This window comes from Bos javanicus, chromosome 18 (assembly GCF_032452875.1).
Source record: "Bos javanicus breed banteng chromosome 18, ARS-OSU_banteng_1.0, whole genome shotgun sequence".
NCBI lineage: Eukaryota > Metazoa > Chordata > Mammalia > Artiodactyla > Bovidae > Bos > Bos javanicus.
Window position 1 is genome coordinate 63,468,219 of NC_083885.1, and position 19,226 is coordinate 63,487,444.

General features: G+C 62.3%; 3 protein-coding genes across 8 annotated transcripts; 1 reads left to right on the top strand and 2 right to left on the bottom strand.

Moving 5' to 3' along the window:
* Window positions 1–1,100: 1,100 nt before the first annotated feature.
* On the top strand, window positions 1,101–9,175 carry LENG8 (leukocyte receptor cluster member 8). Of its 3 annotated transcripts, XM_061389390.1 has the most exons (15): window positions 1,101–1,183; window positions 1,717–1,891; window positions 2,214–2,315; window positions 2,886–2,978; window positions 3,213–3,465; window positions 3,662–3,803; window positions 3,933–4,121; window positions 4,393–4,671; window positions 4,759–4,899; window positions 5,042–5,327; window positions 5,734–5,835; window positions 5,922–5,990; window positions 6,090–6,219; window positions 6,295–6,502; window positions 7,978–9,175. In XM_061389390.1, exons 1-15 carry the CDS (start codon window positions 1,146–1,148, stop codon window positions 8,138–8,140), a joined length of 2,370 nt encoding a protein of 789 aa, XP_061245374.1. In that variant the 5' UTR covers window positions 1,101–1,145; the 3' UTR covers window positions 8,141–9,175. The 3 variants fall into 3 exon arrangements, with proteins under 3 accessions (XP_061245374.1, XP_061245372.1, XP_061245373.1); XM_061389388.1 differs by having other exon boundaries at window positions 6,295–9,175; XM_061389389.1 differs by having other exon boundaries at window positions 3,665–3,803; window positions 6,295–9,175.
* On the bottom strand, window positions 8,899–11,665 carry LENG9 (leukocyte receptor cluster member 9). Its single transcript, XM_061389410.1, has one exon. The coding sequence runs from the start codon at window positions 10,821–10,823 to the stop codon at window positions 9,210–9,212; it is 1,614 nt and encodes a 537-aa protein (XP_061245394.1). The 5' UTR covers window positions 10,824–11,665; the 3' UTR covers window positions 8,899–9,209.
* Window positions 11,666–11,755: 90 nt separating this feature from the next.
* CDC42EP5 (CDC42 effector protein 5) lies at window positions 11,756–16,706 on the bottom strand. Of its 4 annotated transcripts, XM_061389421.1 has the most exons (3): window positions 16,617–16,706; window positions 15,607–15,675; window positions 11,756–12,287 (listed from the first exon to the last, which is right to left on the bottom strand). In XM_061389421.1, exon 3 carries the CDS (start codon window positions 12,285–12,287, stop codon window positions 11,826–11,828), a length of 462 nt encoding a protein of 153 aa, XP_061245405.1. In that variant the 5' UTR covers window positions 15,607–15,675; window positions 16,617–16,706; the 3' UTR covers window positions 11,756–11,825. The 4 variants fall into 4 exon arrangements, with proteins under 4 accessions (XP_061245405.1, XP_061245401.1, XP_061245404.1 ...); XM_061389417.1 differs by lacking the exon at window positions 15,607–15,675 and having other exon boundaries at window positions 16,617–16,703; XM_061389420.1 differs by lacking the exons at window positions 15,607–15,675; window positions 16,617–16,706 and adding an exon at window positions 13,813–13,902.
* Between the last annotated feature and the right edge of the window lie 2,520 nt (window positions 16,707–19,226).

Below are 19,226 nucleotides of genomic sequence, written 5' to 3' on the forward strand. Positions count from 1 at the left end.
CGAGTTGCACCAGACCTTACCCTAAGTCTTGCTGTCCTGGGTTCCCCCTCAATGCCCCTACCTCTCGGGACCGCCGGTCTCCACGCTCCCCACCCTTTCGCTCACTCCCGTTCCTTCTCTTCTCTGAGGCCCATTCTTCTTTAGGACTTTTCCCGGCTCTAGACTCCTGTTCCTGTCTCCCCACTTGTAGGACTTCTGGGTTCCCCAGCGGATCAGGCTTTTGGACACACACATCCTTCTCAGTTATCCCCTCGAGTCCGGGTCCCTCCCACCCAGTCTTCGCCCCCAGGGCCCTCCTTCACTTTCTTGCAGTCCTCTCCCTCCCGCTCTTAAGTCCCTAACGATATTAGGGGTCTTTTCAGGCACCCGCAAAACTTTCTGTCCAGACCCCCAGCCAAGAGGATTTGATGCCTCTTCTCTCGGACCTATTGCTATTTTTAGGAACCTCCCGTATAAGAGTTTTCTCTGTCCTTAGGGGACCTTCCGGAAATTAGTCTAAGTTTTCTAAGAACTCCTTTCTTTACTTCAGGGCTCTTCTCTTTGCCGCCTTCTGGCTCAAGGAGTAACTTCTGGAAATCCTCATTTCCTCCCAGGTTTCTCCATTCTCCAGTGTTTTCTCTTCTCTCAAGACTCCTTCAAACACGTCCCTCTTTACAGGCTTTCTTTCAGAAGTCTTTCCCAGCCTCCCAGCCTTAAGCTTCACTCAGACCTTGTTCATTAGCGCTTCCTCCCTACCCCTTGCCTGAGGTCCCCCCAGCCACCCTCTGCCCCTCCTCCGATCTGTCTCAGGGTTTCCCTTGAACCTTTCCCTTTCTTCATTTGGGTTTCAGATCCTTCTTTTTCTCTTTGGGAAATTCCTTTCAACTTTTTTGCTTTCAAATCCTTCATTTTCCATCTAGAGTGCTGCAGGGGGCAGCCAGGGTCTTTCCCTGAGACTGTAGCCCATTTATTTATTTATTCTCTTCAGGCTGTTTACCCCATTGGCTCCTTCCTTCTCTGGCTTCTTGTGAGTCATCTGCTTCCCTTCGCTGGTTTGTGACATGTTTCTTGCTCCTTCTTGATTCTCCCTAATTCGTTTTTTGCCTTACAGTCAGTGAAAAAGCATTCTGGCTCCCGAGGTCCACCCCTTACACCCCAGGGTGCAGATGGCGGCCAATGTGGGTGATCAGCGCAGCACAGATTGGTTAGTGGGGCTGGAGGGATGGCATGGGGGTGGGGGGTGGTGAGAGGAAGCAAGGCCCAGTGTTGGGCTCTGGGTGGGCCCTCACTCAGCATGGGGGTCATGATGCGATCGTCCCTGTGCTTGGGCTGGGGGTGAGGCTTGTGTGGGCTTCATACTCAATTTATTTTATTTTTTTTTTAGTTCCTTATTTTTTCCAAAACAGTGTGGTGATTAACTTTCTGACTGAAGTGGCATCAGACAGAATTTGTGGATTCCTAAAACATTTAGGCCTGCTCGGCCCCAGGTTTTAAGTTCTGTGGATACTGGGCGTCTTCTTGTTTGACTTTTAACAGCTGTATGTAGCAGGCGTCTGGTGAAGCACCTTAGGTAGGCAGTGGCGTTCACGGCTCACGGAGAGCTGTGAGCAGGAACTGTCAGCACGCCTCAGGTTAGACGCTGAGGCTGTAGGATTCCAGCCCTGTCGTTTGCTGGCCTCCATCCTGCCCACCGTCTGTGGTGGGAGCGGGGGCTGACTCCACGTGCTCTTCCTGCAGGTCCTCTCAGTACAGTATGGTGGCCGGGGCAGGCAGAGAGAACGGCATGGAGACTCCCATGCACGAGAATCCAGAGTGGGAGAAGGCCCGCCAGGCCCTGGCCAGCATCAGCAAAGCAGGAGCCGCCGGCAGCTCCGCCAAGGCCAGCAGCAACGGGCCTGTGGCCGGTGCACAAGTGAGAGAAGTCCCCGCGGGACTGGGAACCCTGAGCGGGGCGGGGAGCACAGTGGTGTCCTCTGGGATCACCAGGGCAGGGCGTTCTGAAGATGCTCCTGGAGCCCTTGTGGGGATGCCCGGTCTGTCTTCTCGAGGAGTCTAGGGCTATATGGTCCTCACCGTGGGGAGTCCAGCCTAAGGAGGGAGAGGTGCCTGGGTGGGATGGCAGAGGGGGTGGTCTCCGTGGAGAGGTGCAGCCCCGGCTCCGTCCCTGAGAAGTTAACTCCTGGGAAATGGGGCTCCCGCCTGCAGCGCTCAGGCCTGCCACCCTCTGCCCACAGTACGTGTCGCAGGCAGAGGCCTCGGCCCTGCAGCAGCAGCAGTACTACCAGTGGTACCAGCAGTACAACTACACCTACCCTTACAGCTACTACTACCCCGTGGTGAGTGCCCCGCGGGGCGGGCTCCAGGGCAGCTGATGGACTGACCACAGCAGGGGCGGCTGCAGGAAGACCCTCCCCGGCTTGCGGCCTTCCGCGGCGCACCCCAGGCCCACTCTTGCTCCCTACTCCCTGCCCTCTTGTCCCTGCGCTCCTTGCAGAGGGCTACCCGGAACAGGCTTCCTTGGAGTGGCAGGCCTGCCGCCCACCCTGCCTGCCACTCGGCTTCTCTGCTTGGCCTTCTTTCTTCACTCACTGGGGGGGAGTGTTAGGTGCCTGCAGCTGATTTCATCAGAACTGGGTTTCTGTGTGTGCAGTTGTTCTGTTGTGTTTAGACGGGGTAGCGCTCAGTAGATGGCTGTTGAACACGGTGAAACGTGGGACACAGGGAGGTTTTCATCTTATCTTGTGACCTGTAGCATGAGCCAGTTTGGTGCGTTTATGCTGTGGAGAGGGGAGGGGTGAGAGGTCAGTGGCGGATTGCCTCTGAGGACTGGGAGAGAGCAGGGCCAGGCCCCCCGCCCTGGAAGGAGTGGGCCTGCGGCTGACCCCTTCCTCCCTTGCCCCCGGCAGAGCGTGTACCAGAGCTACGGTTCCCCCTCCCAGTACGGCATGGCCAGCTCCTACGGCTCAGCCGCGCCCCAGCACCAAGGGCCTCTGAACCAGGTAATGCCCATGCCCATCCCTGCAGCCTGTCCAGGCAGGGGTATGGCGGGAGGTAAGGAGGAGCCCGAGCCCCCTGGCGGTCAGCAGGGTGGCTGTGGTAGCTAAGTCTGCACCCGAGGGTCGCTCTGAGGTCGGGGTGGGGAGAGCTGCACGCTGTAGGATGCGATGGTGAAAACTGGAGCGAGGGCCGGCCTGGAGCGCCTGCTCCACCCTCAGCGCCCGTTTCTCCCATAGCCCCCCGTCCCGGGCATGGACGAAGGCATGCCCTACCAGGCGCCCCCTCAGCAGCTGCCCGCGGCCCAGCCCCCGCAGCCTGCCAACCCCCAGCACGGGACCCATCCTCTGAGCAGCGGCCCCCAGCCTGGGACAGCCCCCGCCACCCAGCACAGCCAGGCAGGACCCGCATCAGGCCAGGCCTACGGGCAGCACACCTACCCTGAGCCCGTCAAGCCCAAGAAGGGCCAGCAGCTGTGGAATCGCATGAAGCGTGAGCGCCTCGGGGTGGGGAGCGGGGGCACGGGGCAGGGTCCTCTCTTGGGCACCCTGCACCCTGACCTGGCTTCCCATGTTGGGACCACCCAGGCTGTGGGTGTGGCTGCTCGGGAAGGAGGCGGGATTCCCAGCTCAGGTGTCCGGTTCTGAGGGGTGGGGCCAGCTGACCCCAGCTTTTCACGCCCTCACAGCAGCCCCTGGGACTGGGGGACTCAAGTTCAACATCCAGAAACGGCCCTTTCCTGTCACAAACCAGAACTTCAGTTCCACCACGGAGGGCCAGCACAGCGGCTTTGGCCCCCAGCCCAACTCCGAGAAAGTCCAGAACCACAGGTGAGTGCCCACCCATCCCTGAGAAAGTAGACCCTCCCTCCCTGGGTGTTACAAGGAGGGCTGACGAGGGTCCTGGCCCGGGTGTGGGGGCTGCTTCCCAACCAGCTGTACACGCCCGCCCTCCGCCAGGGGGAACCTGTCTGGGAAGCCGGACGACTGGCCACAGGACATGAAGGAGTATGTGGAACGCTGCTTCACGGCCTGTGAGTCGGAGGAGGACAAGGACCGCACAGAGAAGCTGCTCAAGGAGGTGCTGCAGGCGCGGCTGCAGGACGGCTCGGCCTACACCATCGACTGGAGCCGCGAGCCCCTGCCCGGGTGAGTCGGGGGAAGACACAGGGGGCCTGGGGCTGAAGGGAGCCCTGCAGAGAAGTGGGCAGGAGGGTTGGGTCCTGGAGCGGGAGTTGGCTGGGCTGGAATTCCGGGGCATGCGAGCTGGGGGGCGTGTTATTCAGCGGCCCGGAGCACCTCCCCTTTCTGTACCTTGTTAGCTGCGTGTGATGCCTGGGGAGGTGTCCTTCCTCCTGAAGGCACAGGGCAGGGAACGGGAGGCGCCAGACTGTAATGCTCTGCCCTGCCGTGTTCTCAGGCTGACTCGGGAGCCTGTGGCTGAGAGCCCCAAGAAGAAGCGGTGGGAGGCGCCCAGCACCCTCCATCCTCCCAGGGGGGCAGCCTCCGCGACCAGGGGTGGGGGTGCCCAGTCCCAGCGAGGGACGCCGGGGGCTGGGGGCGCTGGCCGAGCCCGAGGCAGCAGCTTCGCCAAGTTCGGCAACCGCAACGTCTTCATGAAGGACCACAGCTCCTCCTCCAGCACCGACTCCCGCTCCCGCTCCTCCTCCCGCTCCCCCACCCGCCACTTCCGCCGCAGGTGCCGGGGTCCCCAGGCGGGCGACGGGGAGGGGAGGCCCCACAGGGACCAGGCCAGGCCTTACCTTCCCGCCCCTCCCTCCGGCAGCGACTCACACTCGGATTCCGAGAGTTCCTGCTCAGGCAACGAGTGTCACCCTGTGGGCCGCAGGAACCCACCCCCGAAGGGCCGGGGAGGCAGGGGAGCCCACATGGACCGGGGCCGGGGTCGGGCACAGCGGGGCAAGAGGTGAGCCTTGGGCTGACGGCGGGAGGGGCTGGTTTGGGGGTCCTGGGAGGAAGAGGGCGGTTGGTGTCTCTGGGGAGCGTCTGAGAGGGCAATGCCATGCCCCTCACCCCGTACCCCCACGCCCCCCCACCCCCTCCCCCAGGCACGACCTGGCGCCCACCAAGCGCAGCCGCAAGAAGATGGCAGCCCTGGAGTGTGAGGAGCCAGAGCGCGAGCTGAAGAAGCAGAAGCGGGCAGCGCGCTTCCAGCACGGACACTCGCGCCGCCTGCGCCTGGAGCCCCTGGTGCTGCAGGTGGGCAGCCTGGAGGGCGGTGCAGCCGACCCTGACTGGCAGGAGCTGCAGATCGTGGGCACCTGCCTGGATGTCACCAAGCACTACCTGCGCCTCACCTGTGCTCCCGACCCGTCCACGGTGCGCCCTGTGCCGGTGAGTGCCCAGCACGAGGGCAGCGCCTCCGTGCCCGGGAGGCCAGGCCAGGGATGGGCGGTGATGAGCAGGGAGCTGCCACACCCAGGGGTGCTGACCCGGAGCTTGCACTCGGGAGACGAGTCCGGGAGGCGGGGCGGCCTCGGTGCCTCCATCCCTACTGAGGAGGCCGGTGCCTACGAGACCTGGTGTGTCCCCGAGGCCCGAGCTGGGCGCACAGGTGCGGCAGGCTGAGGCCAGGAGTGCGCTCTTACTGTTGGCAGTGCTCGTTTCTAATGTTGACACACACTGAGGGTCTGACGTTGAGCCCCCACTTTGGGACTCGGGTCCGTGGGCCCCTAGCAGATTTTAGCCCTTCCGACTGGTCCTGCCCAGGTCACACTGAGCCTTACTTCACCTGCCCCAGGTTCTGAAGAAGTCGCTGTGCATGGTCAAGTCCCACTGGAAGGAGAAGCAGGACTACGCCTTTGCCTGCGAGCAGATGAAGTCCATCCGGCAGGACCTCACGGTGAGGCGGGGGCCGGGGAGGGGGTCGGGGAGGGGGCCGATGGGGTGATGCCGGCTCTGCCCTGACGTCCGCTCTCCTGCCATCAGGTGCAGGGTGTGCGCACCGAGTTCACGGTGGAGGTATACGAGACCCATGCGCGCATCGCTTTGGAGAAGGTGAGGGGCGGGCAGGGCCCCACCTCACCCCGGGCTTTCAGCCGTCCCCCTATCCAGCCGTGTGGGGCTCACTCTGCCCCCTCACGCTGTGCCCTCCAGGGGGACCACGAAGAGTTCAACCAGTGCCAGACGCAGCTCAAGTCGCTGTACGCCGAGAACCTGCCGGGCAACGTGGGCGAGTTTACCGCCTACCGGATCCTCTATTACATCTTCACCAAGAACTCGGGAGGTGAGGCGCAGGACCGCGGCCCCGGGCTCCCAATGCGGCCCCCCAAGCCCCCTGACCCCGAGTCTCTGGCCGCAGACATCACCACGGAGCTGGCATACCTGACTCGGGAGCTGAAGGCGGACCCTTGCGTGGCCCACGCCCTGGCGCTCAGGGCCGCCTGGGCTCTGGGCAACTACCACCGCTTTTTCCGGCTCTACTCTCACGCGCCCTGCATGTCTGGCTACCTCGTGGACAAGTTTGCAGACCGGGAGCGCAAGGCTGCGCTCAAGGCAATGATCAAAACGTATGTAAAGCTGAGCTCTGCCCCGGCCCTCCACCCCTGTGCCCCGCCCTGCGGCGGGCGCCCTGTCTCCTCCCCCTACCTGTGTGCTCCGCCCTCTTCTGGACCCGCCCCCTTCTGCACAGCCACCTCCCCCCCCTGCTGCTCTCTGCTCTCGGCAGCCTGGACCCCCCACATCATCCTCTTGTCCAGGCCCCCTTCCTCCAAGGCCTCCTGCCTCCCTGACCCTCCTGAGGCCGAGTCCCCCCAGAGGCTGAGCGCCCCGTGGGGCAGCCTGCAGAGCCGGCCCCGCCCTCAGTAGCTGTGGGCTCAGCAACCGGGCCTTGTGCCCTCCTAAGAGCTCAGATGAGTTTACGGCCAGGTGTCATGGGCAAGCGACGCCGGACGGCCCCCAAAGAGGGTGCCCTCTGCCCTGGGCAACGGTGTGCTCACATCTGTTAGGAGGGAGGCGCCCCAGGTGGGCTCAGGACACCCCTTTTTTTGTCACAGCCGGGGTTGTCCCGGCTTCTAGGGCTGGAGGCCAGGGATGCACTGAGTGTTGAGCGGTGCCCAGGTCGCCCCCAGCAGGGCCACCTCCTGAGGTGACAGGCTGCCAAGCCCTGCTCAGAGGTCCCAAGGGCCTTGGGAGCCACGGGCGCAGTCTGGGTGGGGATGAACACCCACTGAAGGTTAGGAGGCTCCTTGTGGGCTTCAGTGTGGGGTAAGAACGTTTAAGGGTGAGGTAGAGGGTGGGGCCGCGGAAAGACAGGCAGTGGGCCAGACTCAGCAGACCAGGCAGGGCGCGGGCTGCTGCCTGCCCAGAGCACCAAGGGGCCTGTCTGAAGGGGCCCACGTCTTTGGCAGAGACCGCCTCCTGTCCCAGGGCCAGTCCCGCAGACGGCCAGGGTTCGAGGCGGGAGGGGTCCGGTGTCCCCACTAGTGCACGCCCAGCGGCCGTGGCCCTGGAGCCTTGCTCCTGGGTGCATACAGCTGGGTGGGCCCACTGCTGGGAGGGCGCACAGCTGCTGGCTGGCACCGGCCCACCACCTCTTAGCTGGGTGCTCAGCCTCCTCTGACCAGGGTGAGGCAAGCAGGAGGGGTGGTCCCCAGATAGGGTCAGTCCCGGCCCCTCACATCGACCCCTGCCCTTCGCATCGACCCCTGCCTCCCCGCCCCCCTGGCCGCGGTGGGCCCTCTTGTGAGGGTCTGCGCAGGCCCCCAGCCAGCAGAGGAGCCAGCTGGCCCTTCCCTCCCATCCCCTCCTCCTGTCCCCCGCTCAGGTAAGTGAGGGCGAGGGGGGGCGCAGCCGGGGCTGGGGCCCCGACCCCACCCCGGGCCCCCCCGAGCCGCTGAGGTGGGGAGGCTGCGGGTGGGAGCAGGCTGGCAGCTAACGCGCTGAGGAAACCTCTCTGGCGCCCGAACGGGGGCGCCCCCTCCCAGCCCAGGGGGCCTTCCCGCGTCCACTGCCGCCTCATCACCTTCTCCTCTTGTCTCCGTAGCTTCCGCCCAGCGCTGCCCGTCTCCTACCTGCAGGCCGAGCTGGCCTTCGAGGGCGAGGCCGCCTGCCGGGCCTTCTTGGAGCCCCTGGGCCTGGCCTACACGGGCCCGGACAACTCCAGCATCGACTGCCGCCTCAGCCTGGCGCAGCTGCCAGCCTTCTGAGCACCAGCGCCGTGGGGGCGGGGGGCCGGGTTGCAGATCTTGTCTTTGAGCCATGGACTTGGGATGTAAATTAATTCGTGGGGAGAGGGCTCCAGGAAGAGCCCTCGTCCCTGCCCCCGTTTTCCCACCGGGGAGTCTGTACAGAGATTTTTCTACATTTTTATTTTTGGCCTCAGAGGGTCGGGCTAGGGAAGGAGTGGGGGCAGCGGAGGGCTGGGGGCGCGGTCTGTAGGCTGGTCTGTCCGTCTGGCCCTCCACTAATGCTGTCTCAGTGTTTTTTCTCTCTCTCTCTCGAGCTCGTACTCCGGTACCGACCCAGCACCCTGGCCCGTCCCATGCCGGGGGGCAGGGCAAGAAGACAGGCCGCTCCGCCCGCGCCCGCCTGCGGTGGGGGCATGCCCGCTGCCCGCCGCCCGCCTGCCGCTCCACAGACTCTTGTTGCCAGCCCTCCGGGGCCTCAGTGTTTGGGGCGAGGGGAGCCGCCTAGAGACTGTGCCCTGCCCTCGGCCCCCGAGCCCAGAAGCCACCGTCGCCGCCGCCACCCGCCATGCCGCCGCCACACTGAGGACTCCGGAGGCCGCCGCGGGACCTCGCCGGCCGGGCCGCCTCGTCTGCAGTTGTATTGAGTTGTCTCCGTGTCCCCCTCCCCCGTGTCTCCCCTGCCCCGTCCTCCCCCTCCTCGCACTCTTCCCTCGGTTCAGCACAGGTAAAGCGGTTACCCTCCCTCCCTGCCTCATGGATCACCAGCTCACGTCATGTTTCCTTCTCTTTTCTTTTTGTGTGTGTTTATTTAAGTTATTTTTCTTCCTCCCCTTTTCTTTTCCGTCTCCCTCCCTCTTCTGCCATGTAACTGGAGGGTGCGATGAGTTGCAAACAGCTGGACTGTCAGGCTGCTTCTCTTGCAGATGTCCTCCTCTGCCTCCCCTCTCCCCCCTCTCCCCTCCCCTTTCCTTCCTTCATTCTTTTCCTTGGAGCACTGAGCACCACTTTGAAGCTTGAGAGAAACCAAAATTAAAGAGAGAGAGAGAGAAGCCACGTGTGCGCTTTGTCCTTGTCTGGGGCCCGGCCCTTATTTCTGGGGTTGACCTCCCAGGGGGAGCTCGGCCAGGGCCTGGTAGGTGCCCCCGGCCCTGCCCACGCGGCACAGCCAGAGTGTCCCCAGGGGCTGGCTCCCCAGCTCCTGCCGCGGGCTGACCTCGGGAAGGCAGACTTGGGCGCCCTGGGGCACCTTGGCCAGGGTGAGGTGGGGGCGTATCCCCCCGAGAGGCTGCAACACCCTCAGCCCCTCGGCCTCCAGCCTCTGGCTCAGCCTCTGGGCCAGGCTCTCCAGGGGTGGGGACGGGGGAGCGCAGAACACGTGGGAGCCCAGGCACACCAGGCGACCGAACCTCAGCTTCAGAGGGACCTCAAGCCTGGGGTCAGAGAGCGCGTGTCTGAGCGCGGTGACGGCCGCCGCTACCTCCCCGGGGCCCGCCAGCCTCAGCAGGGCCAGGGTCAGGTGGAGGGCTTCAGCCGGCACCGTGAAGGCCGCGCAAGCTGGTGCGCCTCGTACCAGGTCTTCCTGGACCTTGGCCACCTCGGCCCGCAGCTCAGGCTCCGTCACCATGAGCGCCACAAAGTGCGTGGGGCGGGGCTGGCGAGGGCCCACAGCCGCGGTCGCTTCTCGGTCCACAGGCCAGATCCCGGGACCCCACTCCGTTCCCATCTCAGAGAAGCTTTCCGGGGGCTTCCCGCCACGGGTCTGCATGGCCCTGGCGGCGGCGGCGGCGGCGGCGGCAGCAGCTGGCTTCAGCGCCCCTCCTGGCGCCATCCACGGGCAAGCTTGGCCTCCAGAGTCCGCCGACTCCCACTCCTGGGTCCTCGCTAATACGCCTGCCAGCGTCAGGCGCCCAGCTTCGGGGCTTCCCCCGTCCGAGGCCAAAGCTGCCCGGAGTCGCGTCTGGGCTGGCTGTACCGGCCCCCCTGCGTCCGTGCCAAGGCGGGTGGCAGCTACGCTGTCCAGTGCGCCTCCGGTCCCGTCCGTATCCTCACCTCCGAGCGCATCTCCGACTGAGTTGGCATCCTCGCCGTCACTCGCCTCCCCGTTCCCGTGCGCGTCCCCGCTCCGGTCCCCACCGTCGTGCACGTCCCCGGGCCGGTGCGCGTTCACGCCGTCGCTCTCGCCTCCGGGTCCGTGCGCGTCCTCGCCGTGGAGCGCGTCCAGGATGGTGGGCCCACGGCCAGCCGCCAAGCCGGAGCCAAAGACGAGGTCGGTGCGCGAGGCGCGGTCCCATACCAGGCGGCCGCGGAAGCGGAAGTAGCGCACCCGGTGCTGCGGCACGGCCAGAACACCCGGCGCGAGCGCCGCTAGCGGCTCGTCCCAGCAGAAGGAAAGGAAGGGCTCCTCGCGCACGCCCAGGAAGCGGTCGACGTAGCCCACGGAGAAGTCGGCCGGGTTGAGGTGAGGGTCCCAGCGGATGCGCTGGATGACGGCCTCAGCCGTGCGCAGCGGCGGCTTCTTGACTTTGGCCTGGTCTTCGGCCTCGCCTCTAGGCTGCGGCAGCGCCGGCGCCCCGGGGTGGGGCTGGCGGCAGCGGGCGCCGAAGCGGCAGCGGCCTTCCAGGAAGAAGCGGCAGGCCGGCGGGGGCCCGGGTTCTGCAACCGAGACCCCCGCGGGCGGCTCCGGCCCTCCAGCCGCCGCCATAGGCGTAGCGTACGGCGGGCGCGCTCGCCCGGCACGGGCCGCTCCTCGCGGGGTCAGCCCTGCCCGGCCCGCCGTGACGTCACGGGCGCGGCTCCGGCCCCGGCCCAGCCTGGAAGCACCCCACGCGTGGGCCCGCCCTGCGCCGAGCCCGGGTAAGCCCGACACCTGCGGGCGATCGGGTTATGTTGTGGCCTCGCCCCTGCCCACGCCCCATCGCGTGTGGCCCCGCCTCTCCCGGGCGCGTAGCCAGCGCGGCTCAGCTCCCCTAGGGTTCGCAGGCGCCGCTCGGCTCCCCTAGGGTTCGCAAGCGCGGCTCGCCACTCGCGCGCCCCGGAGAACCTGGTTGCCCCCGCCCCGCTAAGGATCTGCACTGCTGCCACGCTCCTCCGGGCCCCGCTCGGGCCTCGTCCTCCGCGGGAGAACTGGACGCCTGCGGGCTCAGCATGAACTTCTCAGCCCGGATTCCGGGCACCCCTGTCGGCCTCGGGGCGTCCCTTTCCTAGGGGGCCACGCCTCCTCCCGGCCACTTTTCCTGCGCGGCCGCTCCCGGGGTAAAGGGCAGCCCTCCTGGGCGGGATCCACCGGCGGCGTGGAGCTCCCTGGGTCACAGCCCTTGGCCAGCCCCCGGGAAGCGTCGGGCCGAGCCCGGAACCGCGTCCGGCCGGCAGCGGCTCGCGGCCCACTTTGCTGAAAGAACTGTGCAGTGGGAGCGACCACGTGGGGGCTCCGCCCCTGGGAGCCACGCCACGCCCCTGCCCCTCTTAAAGGGGCCGCATCCCATTACACCAGGACCACCGAATTTCTACCACTATCCACCCGGCGGGTACCAGAACCCCCCCCCGCGACACACCTGGCTCTTAGGGGCGCCGGGACCCCATCACCCCGTCCCGTTACCGCTCTCCACGTGCAAAGTGAACAAACGAAACCCGGGACACAGACCTTGTCGGTTTATGTAGAAAGAAGTGGGGCGCTGGGCGGTAAGAGTGCAGGGAATGGGGGTGCCTACAGGCCGATGACGTCGTCCGGCTCGAGGTCCGCGTTGGCGAGGCAGCGGGCCCGGGGGTGCTGCGCCCCGGGCCCGGGGTCCACGTCCGGCTTGGCGGCAGCGGCGCCCGGGCGCTCCGCGTCCATGACGCCCAGCACCGCGTCCAGCATGGAGGGGCCCAAATCCAGGTGGAAGGACAGCAGCGGGTCGGCGGGCGCGGGCGCGCGGAGGGCGGGCGGCGAGGCCTGCGGCACGGCGGGCGGCGGCGCGGTGCGCGGCGCCCCCGCGGGCGGCGCCCTGGGCTCAGGGGGCGGCCCGCCGCCGTGGCGGCTCAGGAACGAGGTGTCCCCGAAGGCGTCGCCGCCGCGCCCCACGTGCAGCGTGTGCCGGAAGTCGCCGAGAGGCGCGGAGATGGACAAGGCGCCGCGCTCCGGCCGCTTCTTGGGCTGCGCGGGGCCCAACTGCTTCAGCACCGGCATCTGCGGGGTAGGGGCGGGTTAGCACGGCCTCCCCCAGGGACGCTGCCGAGGCCTGCCTGCCGAGTTCCCAGCCCTGGCCTAGCCCGCGGTGCAAAGGATGCTCCGGACACGCACAGCACGACCGTGGTGGGGGGTACGGGGGTTACTCCATTTTACAGCTGCGTAAACTGAGGCCCGAAGTCATAGCTGCTTGATTAAAAACTCAGACTCAAATTTAGGTCTGCCTGTATGTTAACTGCACTTAGAACTAACGTTTGAGGATTTCATACTGCAGAGAACCAGCAAAACACGCTTCACCAAACCTGCAGACTTCTTCCCAAACGGCAGAAACTCCACCTTGAAGACGGGCTCCCCTAGTGGCTCAGACGGTAAAGAATCTGCCTGCAATACAGCAGACCCCAGTTCGATCCCTGGGTCGGGAAGTCCCCTGGAGAAGAGACTCCAGTACTCTTGCCTAGAAGATTCCCTGGACAGAGGAGCCTGGCGGACTAAGGTCCATGGGGTCACAAAGAGTTGGACACGACTGAGCGACTATCACTCATTCCACCCTTAAGACAGAGCTGCCCCTGTCCTTTAGGGGAAGAGACACGGTGCCCAGCGCCTGCCACACTTCTAGAGGCCCGCACACAGTTTTAAACGCTTTAATTTATTATTATTACCTTTCTGACCCTCGGTCCTTAACTGAGGCCGCTGGCCGCCAGCTCACGCAGGGCGGGGACAGGCGCAGGTCTTCCTCTCCGGCACCACCTTCCGGGCCCACAGAGCTCACACAGCCCAGAGGAGGGCAGAGGAGACCCTCAGACGAGGGGAGCCCCCCACCCTGTCAATACACAAGGTACAGAAGCCCCTTCTGAGCCGAGGGACGCTGTGTTTTGATTTATTTCAAAATGTCTGGATTATGTTTGTCTTTATACCAACACGGTCATAAAATATAATTATAACATAGATAATTATGTCCATGAAAGCTTTGCCTGGGACACACAAAAGTCATAATGTAGGCTGGCCTGAGGATTCTAATTTGGGAGGTTTAGGGTGGGCCTGGGAATCTGTATACTTGCACATGTACGTGTGTGTGCGTGTCCGCATGCACGCTCAGTCGTGTCTGACTCTTTACAACCCCATGGACTGCAGTCAGCCAGGCTCCTCTCTCCATGGTGTTCTCCAGGCAAGAACACTGGAGTGGGTTGCCATTTCCTCCTCCAGGGCATCTTCCCCACCCAGGGATCAAACCTGCATCTCCTGTATTTGTGGGTGGGCTCTTTACCACTTAGACCATCCCCCCGACACCCACAGCATTTTACACAGTGTTTTACAATTTCAAATTATCTGGTTTTGAAACAAGCAGCATAATACCTTACTTCTTGCTAAGAGTAACAGTAATAATAATGCAAAATTTCCTATGTTAAAACATGGTAAGAATGGCATAAATTCCAGTCTGGCAGCACATGAACTATAAACCAGGTGTCCTATGGCCACATGACTTCATGACTTCATGACTTGATGGTAAATAGATATACCCACCAACCTTTGCCCATATCCTGGAACTTGGCTGTTTTTACGGAACTTCTGGGAGGGACTTGATGACCTTGTACTTTTGTTTTAACAGTCACTGTTGGAATAATAATAAACATTCTTTCTATTTGAATTGAAGCCCCACCCTTTGCCAACTGTATGAACTGAGATAAATGATGTGATCGCTTGGCTTGTTTTCTATCTGAAAATGGGTAAAATAACACTACCTTCCTTGTAGGGCACACAGAAACACTCAGAGAAAACTATATTTGTAACACCACCAGTCAATTGATACTGATAGCATTGGGGGTGGGGGGAGATGTGTCCCCAGACAAAACTGTGGAACAAAATTTAGATTTCATAAAATCCTCTGAAGCAGGCAAAGCATTGTCCTTTTAGTAACAACCACCCTGGGAAATACCAGCTTTTATGTGGAGAAAAATTAAAGCCAAAGGGTTTGAAATAATTATAGATGGCTGTGGTCTGAGGGCTGTCCACTCCCCTACTCAAACACACATACACACTTTACATTTATTTCTCTTGAAAAACCAGTCTTGCTTGACCACCTCTATAGCGCTTCTCAAAATTCCCTAACCTCCACCCAGGTGAATAAATATATTTTACTGCAATCTGGAACACAATCACCATTCCTTCCCCACCCCACCCAGTGTATAAGGGAAACATTTTATGAAATGAGACTACTCAGCACATGCTAGGCACTTGGATAGTTTCGATTCTAATCTATAGTATTATTTTGGCCGTGCTATGCAGGACCCTAGTTCCCCATCCAGGCATTGAACCCACACCCCCTGCAGTGGAAGCCCAGAGTCCTAACCACTGGACCACCAGGGAATTCCCTGTTAGTCTTTTTCAACGCTGACCTCTGCTCATTAACGAATCTCAATCTACAGTTTAAAAAAAAAAAAAAATCTGTCTCAGAGCTAGCAGTGCCCCCTGTCTCACTGAGCCATGAATTATAGGTGAAAAAAAGCAGAACTCAGAAAGCCAGCTGCCCAGACTTGGATCTGACTGTGCACATTGCTGGGTTGCTTTGGGCAAATCACTTACCCTTTCTGACCTCACTTCCTCATCTCAAAAATGGAATGTTACTCACAGGATAATTCTTAGTCTCTTTGCAAGAAATAGTGAGCGGGAATTCCCTGGCAGTCTGGTAGTGAGGACTATGAGCTTTCACTGCCAAGGGCACTGGTTCAATCCCTGTTTAGGGAACTAAGACCCTGTTAGCCAACCAGTGCAACAACAACAACAAAAGAATTGGTGAGATATTGCCCCAGGGAAAGTCTTAGCACGGTAGCCAGCACACAGAAAATGCTGTGTACTCCGTGGTTCAACCTTGGATCATCCTCACCTGTCCCAGAGAAGGAAACAGATGCTCAGAGAGGGTATGTGACTTGCCCGAGGTCACAAAGCAGCTCTGCCGGCCTCCAGAGCCCAGAGTTATGGCTTCAGCTGCCAGCTGCCCCAAGCATTGGCCCTCCCTGCACGGCTCTCCACCTCTGCTTCCTCTCCCTGCCCAACCCCCACCTTGCCCTCATCCTGTCCTCCCACCACCCTACAGGGTGATAGCTCTGGCATTTTCTAACACTTAGCAGCTCCTTAAGATTTTGGTCTCTCACAAGCCATGCAGACAGAAGGAGGAAAACAAAAACAAAACACAGCCGGAACTAACTCTCTCAACCTCACACCTCAGTTTGCTCCTCTGAAAACTGGGAAGTCGGAATGCCTATTTGCAAGGGGCTGTCCTAGAGTGGACTCATGGTGCTGACATTGTTTCCCAAGCACTTACCCTGGGCCAGGCAGGGGTCTAAGCGCTTCAGGCACATGAAGGAACTCATGTAGTCCTCCCAACAGTCCCCTATGAGGGGAGAACCCTGCTATTATGTTCATTTTAGAGATGTGGGTGACAGCTTGAGCCACAGAGAGGTGAGGTAACTGGCCCTGGGTCACACAGCAGCAAAACCCGCCTGAATCTGGAACGCAGCCAGACGAACTCCGGAGCTGGAAGGACGTTGTATCGCTCATGGTCCCCAAAGGGTAGGGCGTGCAGACCCGTGGGAAAATAAATAATGCTTTCATATCAAGGCCAGGGACCTACACCCTTGACCCTGTTTGTTTGCTTTTTTTTTTTCCATTCCAGGTAAGAACAACGAGTTAGAAATTGTTTTTGAAAGCCACCGCTCCTCCTGGCTAGTTCTGAGAACTCGGGGTGACTGGGGGAGGGCTGGGGTGGGGTGGAGAGGGTGTGGGGAGCAGTCCATCCACTTCTCCGAGCCTCGGTGTCCCCTGAAATTGAAGGCTCGGATCTCCCTTGTGTGCCTGATGCAATGAGGTCATGCTCGGAAAGAGCCAGTGGCGGGGCCAACTCCGCACAGAGGAGCTGTTGTGTGTGACGACCTCGGGCCGGGCAGAGAGCAGGAGCCGCGACCCTGGACCCGCGCGCCCCTCCTCCCGCCTCCACGCGCCCCCCCCCTTTCCTGCCGAGGCTCCAGCTGCAGGGGGAGGGTGGGGACGCACAGCTGGCTCTGCTCCGTCCTCTCCGGGCCCCAGCCCGCCCCACATCCAACCTGGCTGGTTCTCAGCCCCGTGGGAGAGGCGACCAGGCGGGCGGCACCCGGACGGCGCAGGGGGACCGGGGACCGGGACCCCACCCCGACCCCCCTGGGGCTCCAGACCGCGCTTCCTGAGGCCACGTGGCTGCGGCCCGGGCTTCAGCGGCCGCCGTCCTTTCGGCCGTTTGTCTGCCCCGCTCCCCTCTGGACTTGCCTGGGGAGCCCGGGGCCGCCAGTATCCCCTTACCTCGCGGTCCTTGCCGAACCGGACGCGCGCGCTCTCAGGCTCCGGCTCCGCCCGGGACCCGCTCCTCTCGGTTCGGGGCCCGCCTCCGCCTCCTGGTCCCAGGCCCGCGCCTCCCTCCGCCTTCCTCCGGGCGGGATCTCACCTGCGAAGGGCCCGTCAGGCGGAACCTGGAGGGGCACTCACGACCCGGGCGGCCGGCCCGCAGCGCCCCCTGCTTCTCTCTTGGGTCCCGGGAGCCCTGACTCAGTTCCTCCTCGGCCTCAGGACGCGAGGGGGTCCCAGACCATCCCCCGGCCTCCCCTCCACCAGCCCCGGGAGTCTGAGCCCCACGCCCGCCTCCAGACCCTGCCACCGGGTGCCCTCTTTACCTGCACCGGGAACGGAAGCCTCAGCCCCTCTCGGGGGCCATGATGGGAGCCCAGAGGGGCGCAGAGTTCCCGCCCAGTCCCGTCTGGGGCCGAGAGGGTTAAGGCAGTAGGCCCCTCCCAGGCCTCCCTTATCCCCCTCCCCCGACCCCCCCCCACCCCCCAAAAAAAGTTGGCCTCTAGGATTTAAGGACTAAGAAGCCGCGGCGGAAAAGCGGAGGCCCCTCCAGGCTGAGTGTGGGGGCGGGAAGTGGCCGGGACTGGATGTGCGGGTGGAAGGACCGCGGAGGGGGTGGGGGATTGGATGGACGGGGCGGCCCCCCAGCCCGGCCCCTCCCCTGCCAGCCTGGAATTTCCTGCAAGTGGGGAAGTCTGGCTGTTTGGAAAGAGTAATTTCTTCCAGATTGCAGCGGTTGGGGGAGCGAGTGTGGGGCCTGGAAGAGAGAGAAGCCGACAAGGTCAGGCAGTGAGACCGGCGGTAGGAGCGGGTGGAGGTGGCCGCAGAGGGCGGCTCCCTGCCTGCGTTGGGGAGTTGAAGGTCCGGGCCTGGGCGTCACCTCGCTGGGGCTCCCCGCCGAGCGGTACGAGAAGACTCAGGGTTGGGGGTGGGGGGTGGATGGCGGGAGGACGATCCCCAAGAGGGTGAGTGCGGGAAAAGCCCCACCCCGGGGAGGAGGCCGGCTCGGTTGTGAGCTGGGACGGAGGGGCTGGAGAGGAGGGAAAGAAAGAGGAGGCGCTCAGTCGTGTCCGACTCTCATGGACTGGGGCCCACCCGGCTCCTCTGTCCTTGGAGATTCTCCATGCCAGGCAAGCATACTGGAGAGGGATCTTCCCCACCCAGGGCTCGAACTCAGATCTCCGACTTTGCAGACAGACGCTTTACCGTCTGAGCCATCTTTGCGGCCAAAAGCAGGGAGGGTCCTGGATAAGGAGGAGGTGTGGCTTGACTTGAATCTTCCGAAGCGGGAGAGGTACGTGTTTACAGGGTTGAGGACCGGAGGGAGCGGGCCCGGCCGCCAGGTGGAGCCCAGGGCCCTGAGGCCCCGGGTGGAGCCTGGTTTGCCTGGAGAGATCGGGGTTGGAAGCCACGGGGAGCTTCTGATTTGTCCCGGTCGGGTATTAAGCGGGAAAAACAGGGTCAGAACTTGAAGGGGCAGAGAGTCCACTTCACAGTCCAGAAGGGAGATGGGCTGAAACAGGCTGGGACGGTGGCTCAGATGGTAAAGAATCCGCTAGCGATGCAGGAGACCCGGGTTCCATCCCTGAGCTGGGAAGATCCCCTGGAGGAGGGCACGGCAACCCACTCCAGTAGTCTTGCCTGGAGAATCCCACGGAGAGAGGAGCTTGGCGGGCTACGGTCCATGGAGTCGCAAAGAGGCGGACACGACTGAGCGACTAATACTTTTTTCTTTCACGTTCAAGGCAAAGTTTAAGGTGGGGGTGGGAGAGCGGTCACCCAAGATAAATGCTTAAATAACAACAGCATTTTAGTTATTTTCTGTTGATGTTTGGATTCACATTACAGGGCATCATTATAAAGGGATTTAGTATATTCTCAATGTCGTACAATCACCACCTCTGATTCCAAAACACTCATCACCTCAAGCAAACAAAAGACAAACTCCCCCACCTGGTCTGGTCTGCACCGGCTCTGCTGCCGGCAGGCTGCCTGCGTCCTTCTGCGGCATTCACCCTGTCTCTCCACCTGAGTCCCTCTTAGGCTTCAAACTCCCTGACTTGCAAGCCTGCTCCACTGTCCTGCCTCTGGCCAGAGAAGGTCCTCTGCTTTTAGGGCTCACGTGATTACGTGAGGTCCACCTGGATAACAGCCGTGGTAATGGCTAGATCTAATGCATTACTCTGTAATCAGTACAAGTTACATGCTGCTGAGGTGTCTGTGCCTTCCCAGTGGCTCAGTGGTTATGAACCCGCCTGCCAATGCAGGGGACATGGGTTCAATCCCTGATCCCAGAAGATCCCACATGCTGCAGAGCGACTAAGCCCTGGAGCCACAACCACTGAGCCTGCATTCTAGAGGCTGTGAACCATAGGCACTGCGCCCTCACGTGGCAACCGCTGGAGACCACGGGCCAGAGCCTGCGCTCTGCAAAAGCACCCACCGCAACGGGAGGCCCTTGCACCTGAATCAGACAGTAGCCCCACTCACAGAAACTAGAGAAAGTCCACATGCTGCAACAAAGGCCTAATGTAGCTAAAAAACCCCCAAGAATCCAGCTGCAGTGCA

Bases quoted from the DNA above. Each gene is read 5' to 3' on its own strand.
- LENG8 (XM_061389388.1), top strand. From the start codon at position 1,146: ATGGCGGCCAATGTGGGTGATCAGCGCAGCACAGATTG. The intron at 1,184-1,716 runs GTTAGTGGGGCT...CTCTTCCTGCAG, and splicing joins GATCAGCGCAGCACAGATTG to GTCCTCTCAGTACAGTATGG. The intron at 3,466-3,661 runs GTGAGCGCCTCG...ACGCCCTCACAG, and splicing joins GCTGTGGAATCGCATGAAGC to CAGCCCCTGGGACTGGGGGA.
- LENG9 (XM_061389410.1), bottom strand. From the start codon at position 10,823: ATGGCGGCGGCTGGAGGGCCGGAGCCGCCCGCGGGGGTCTCGGTTGCA.
- CDC42EP5 (XM_061389421.1), bottom strand. From the start codon at position 12,287: ATGCCGGTGCTGAAGCAGTTGGGCCCCGCGCAGCCCAAGAAGCGGCCG.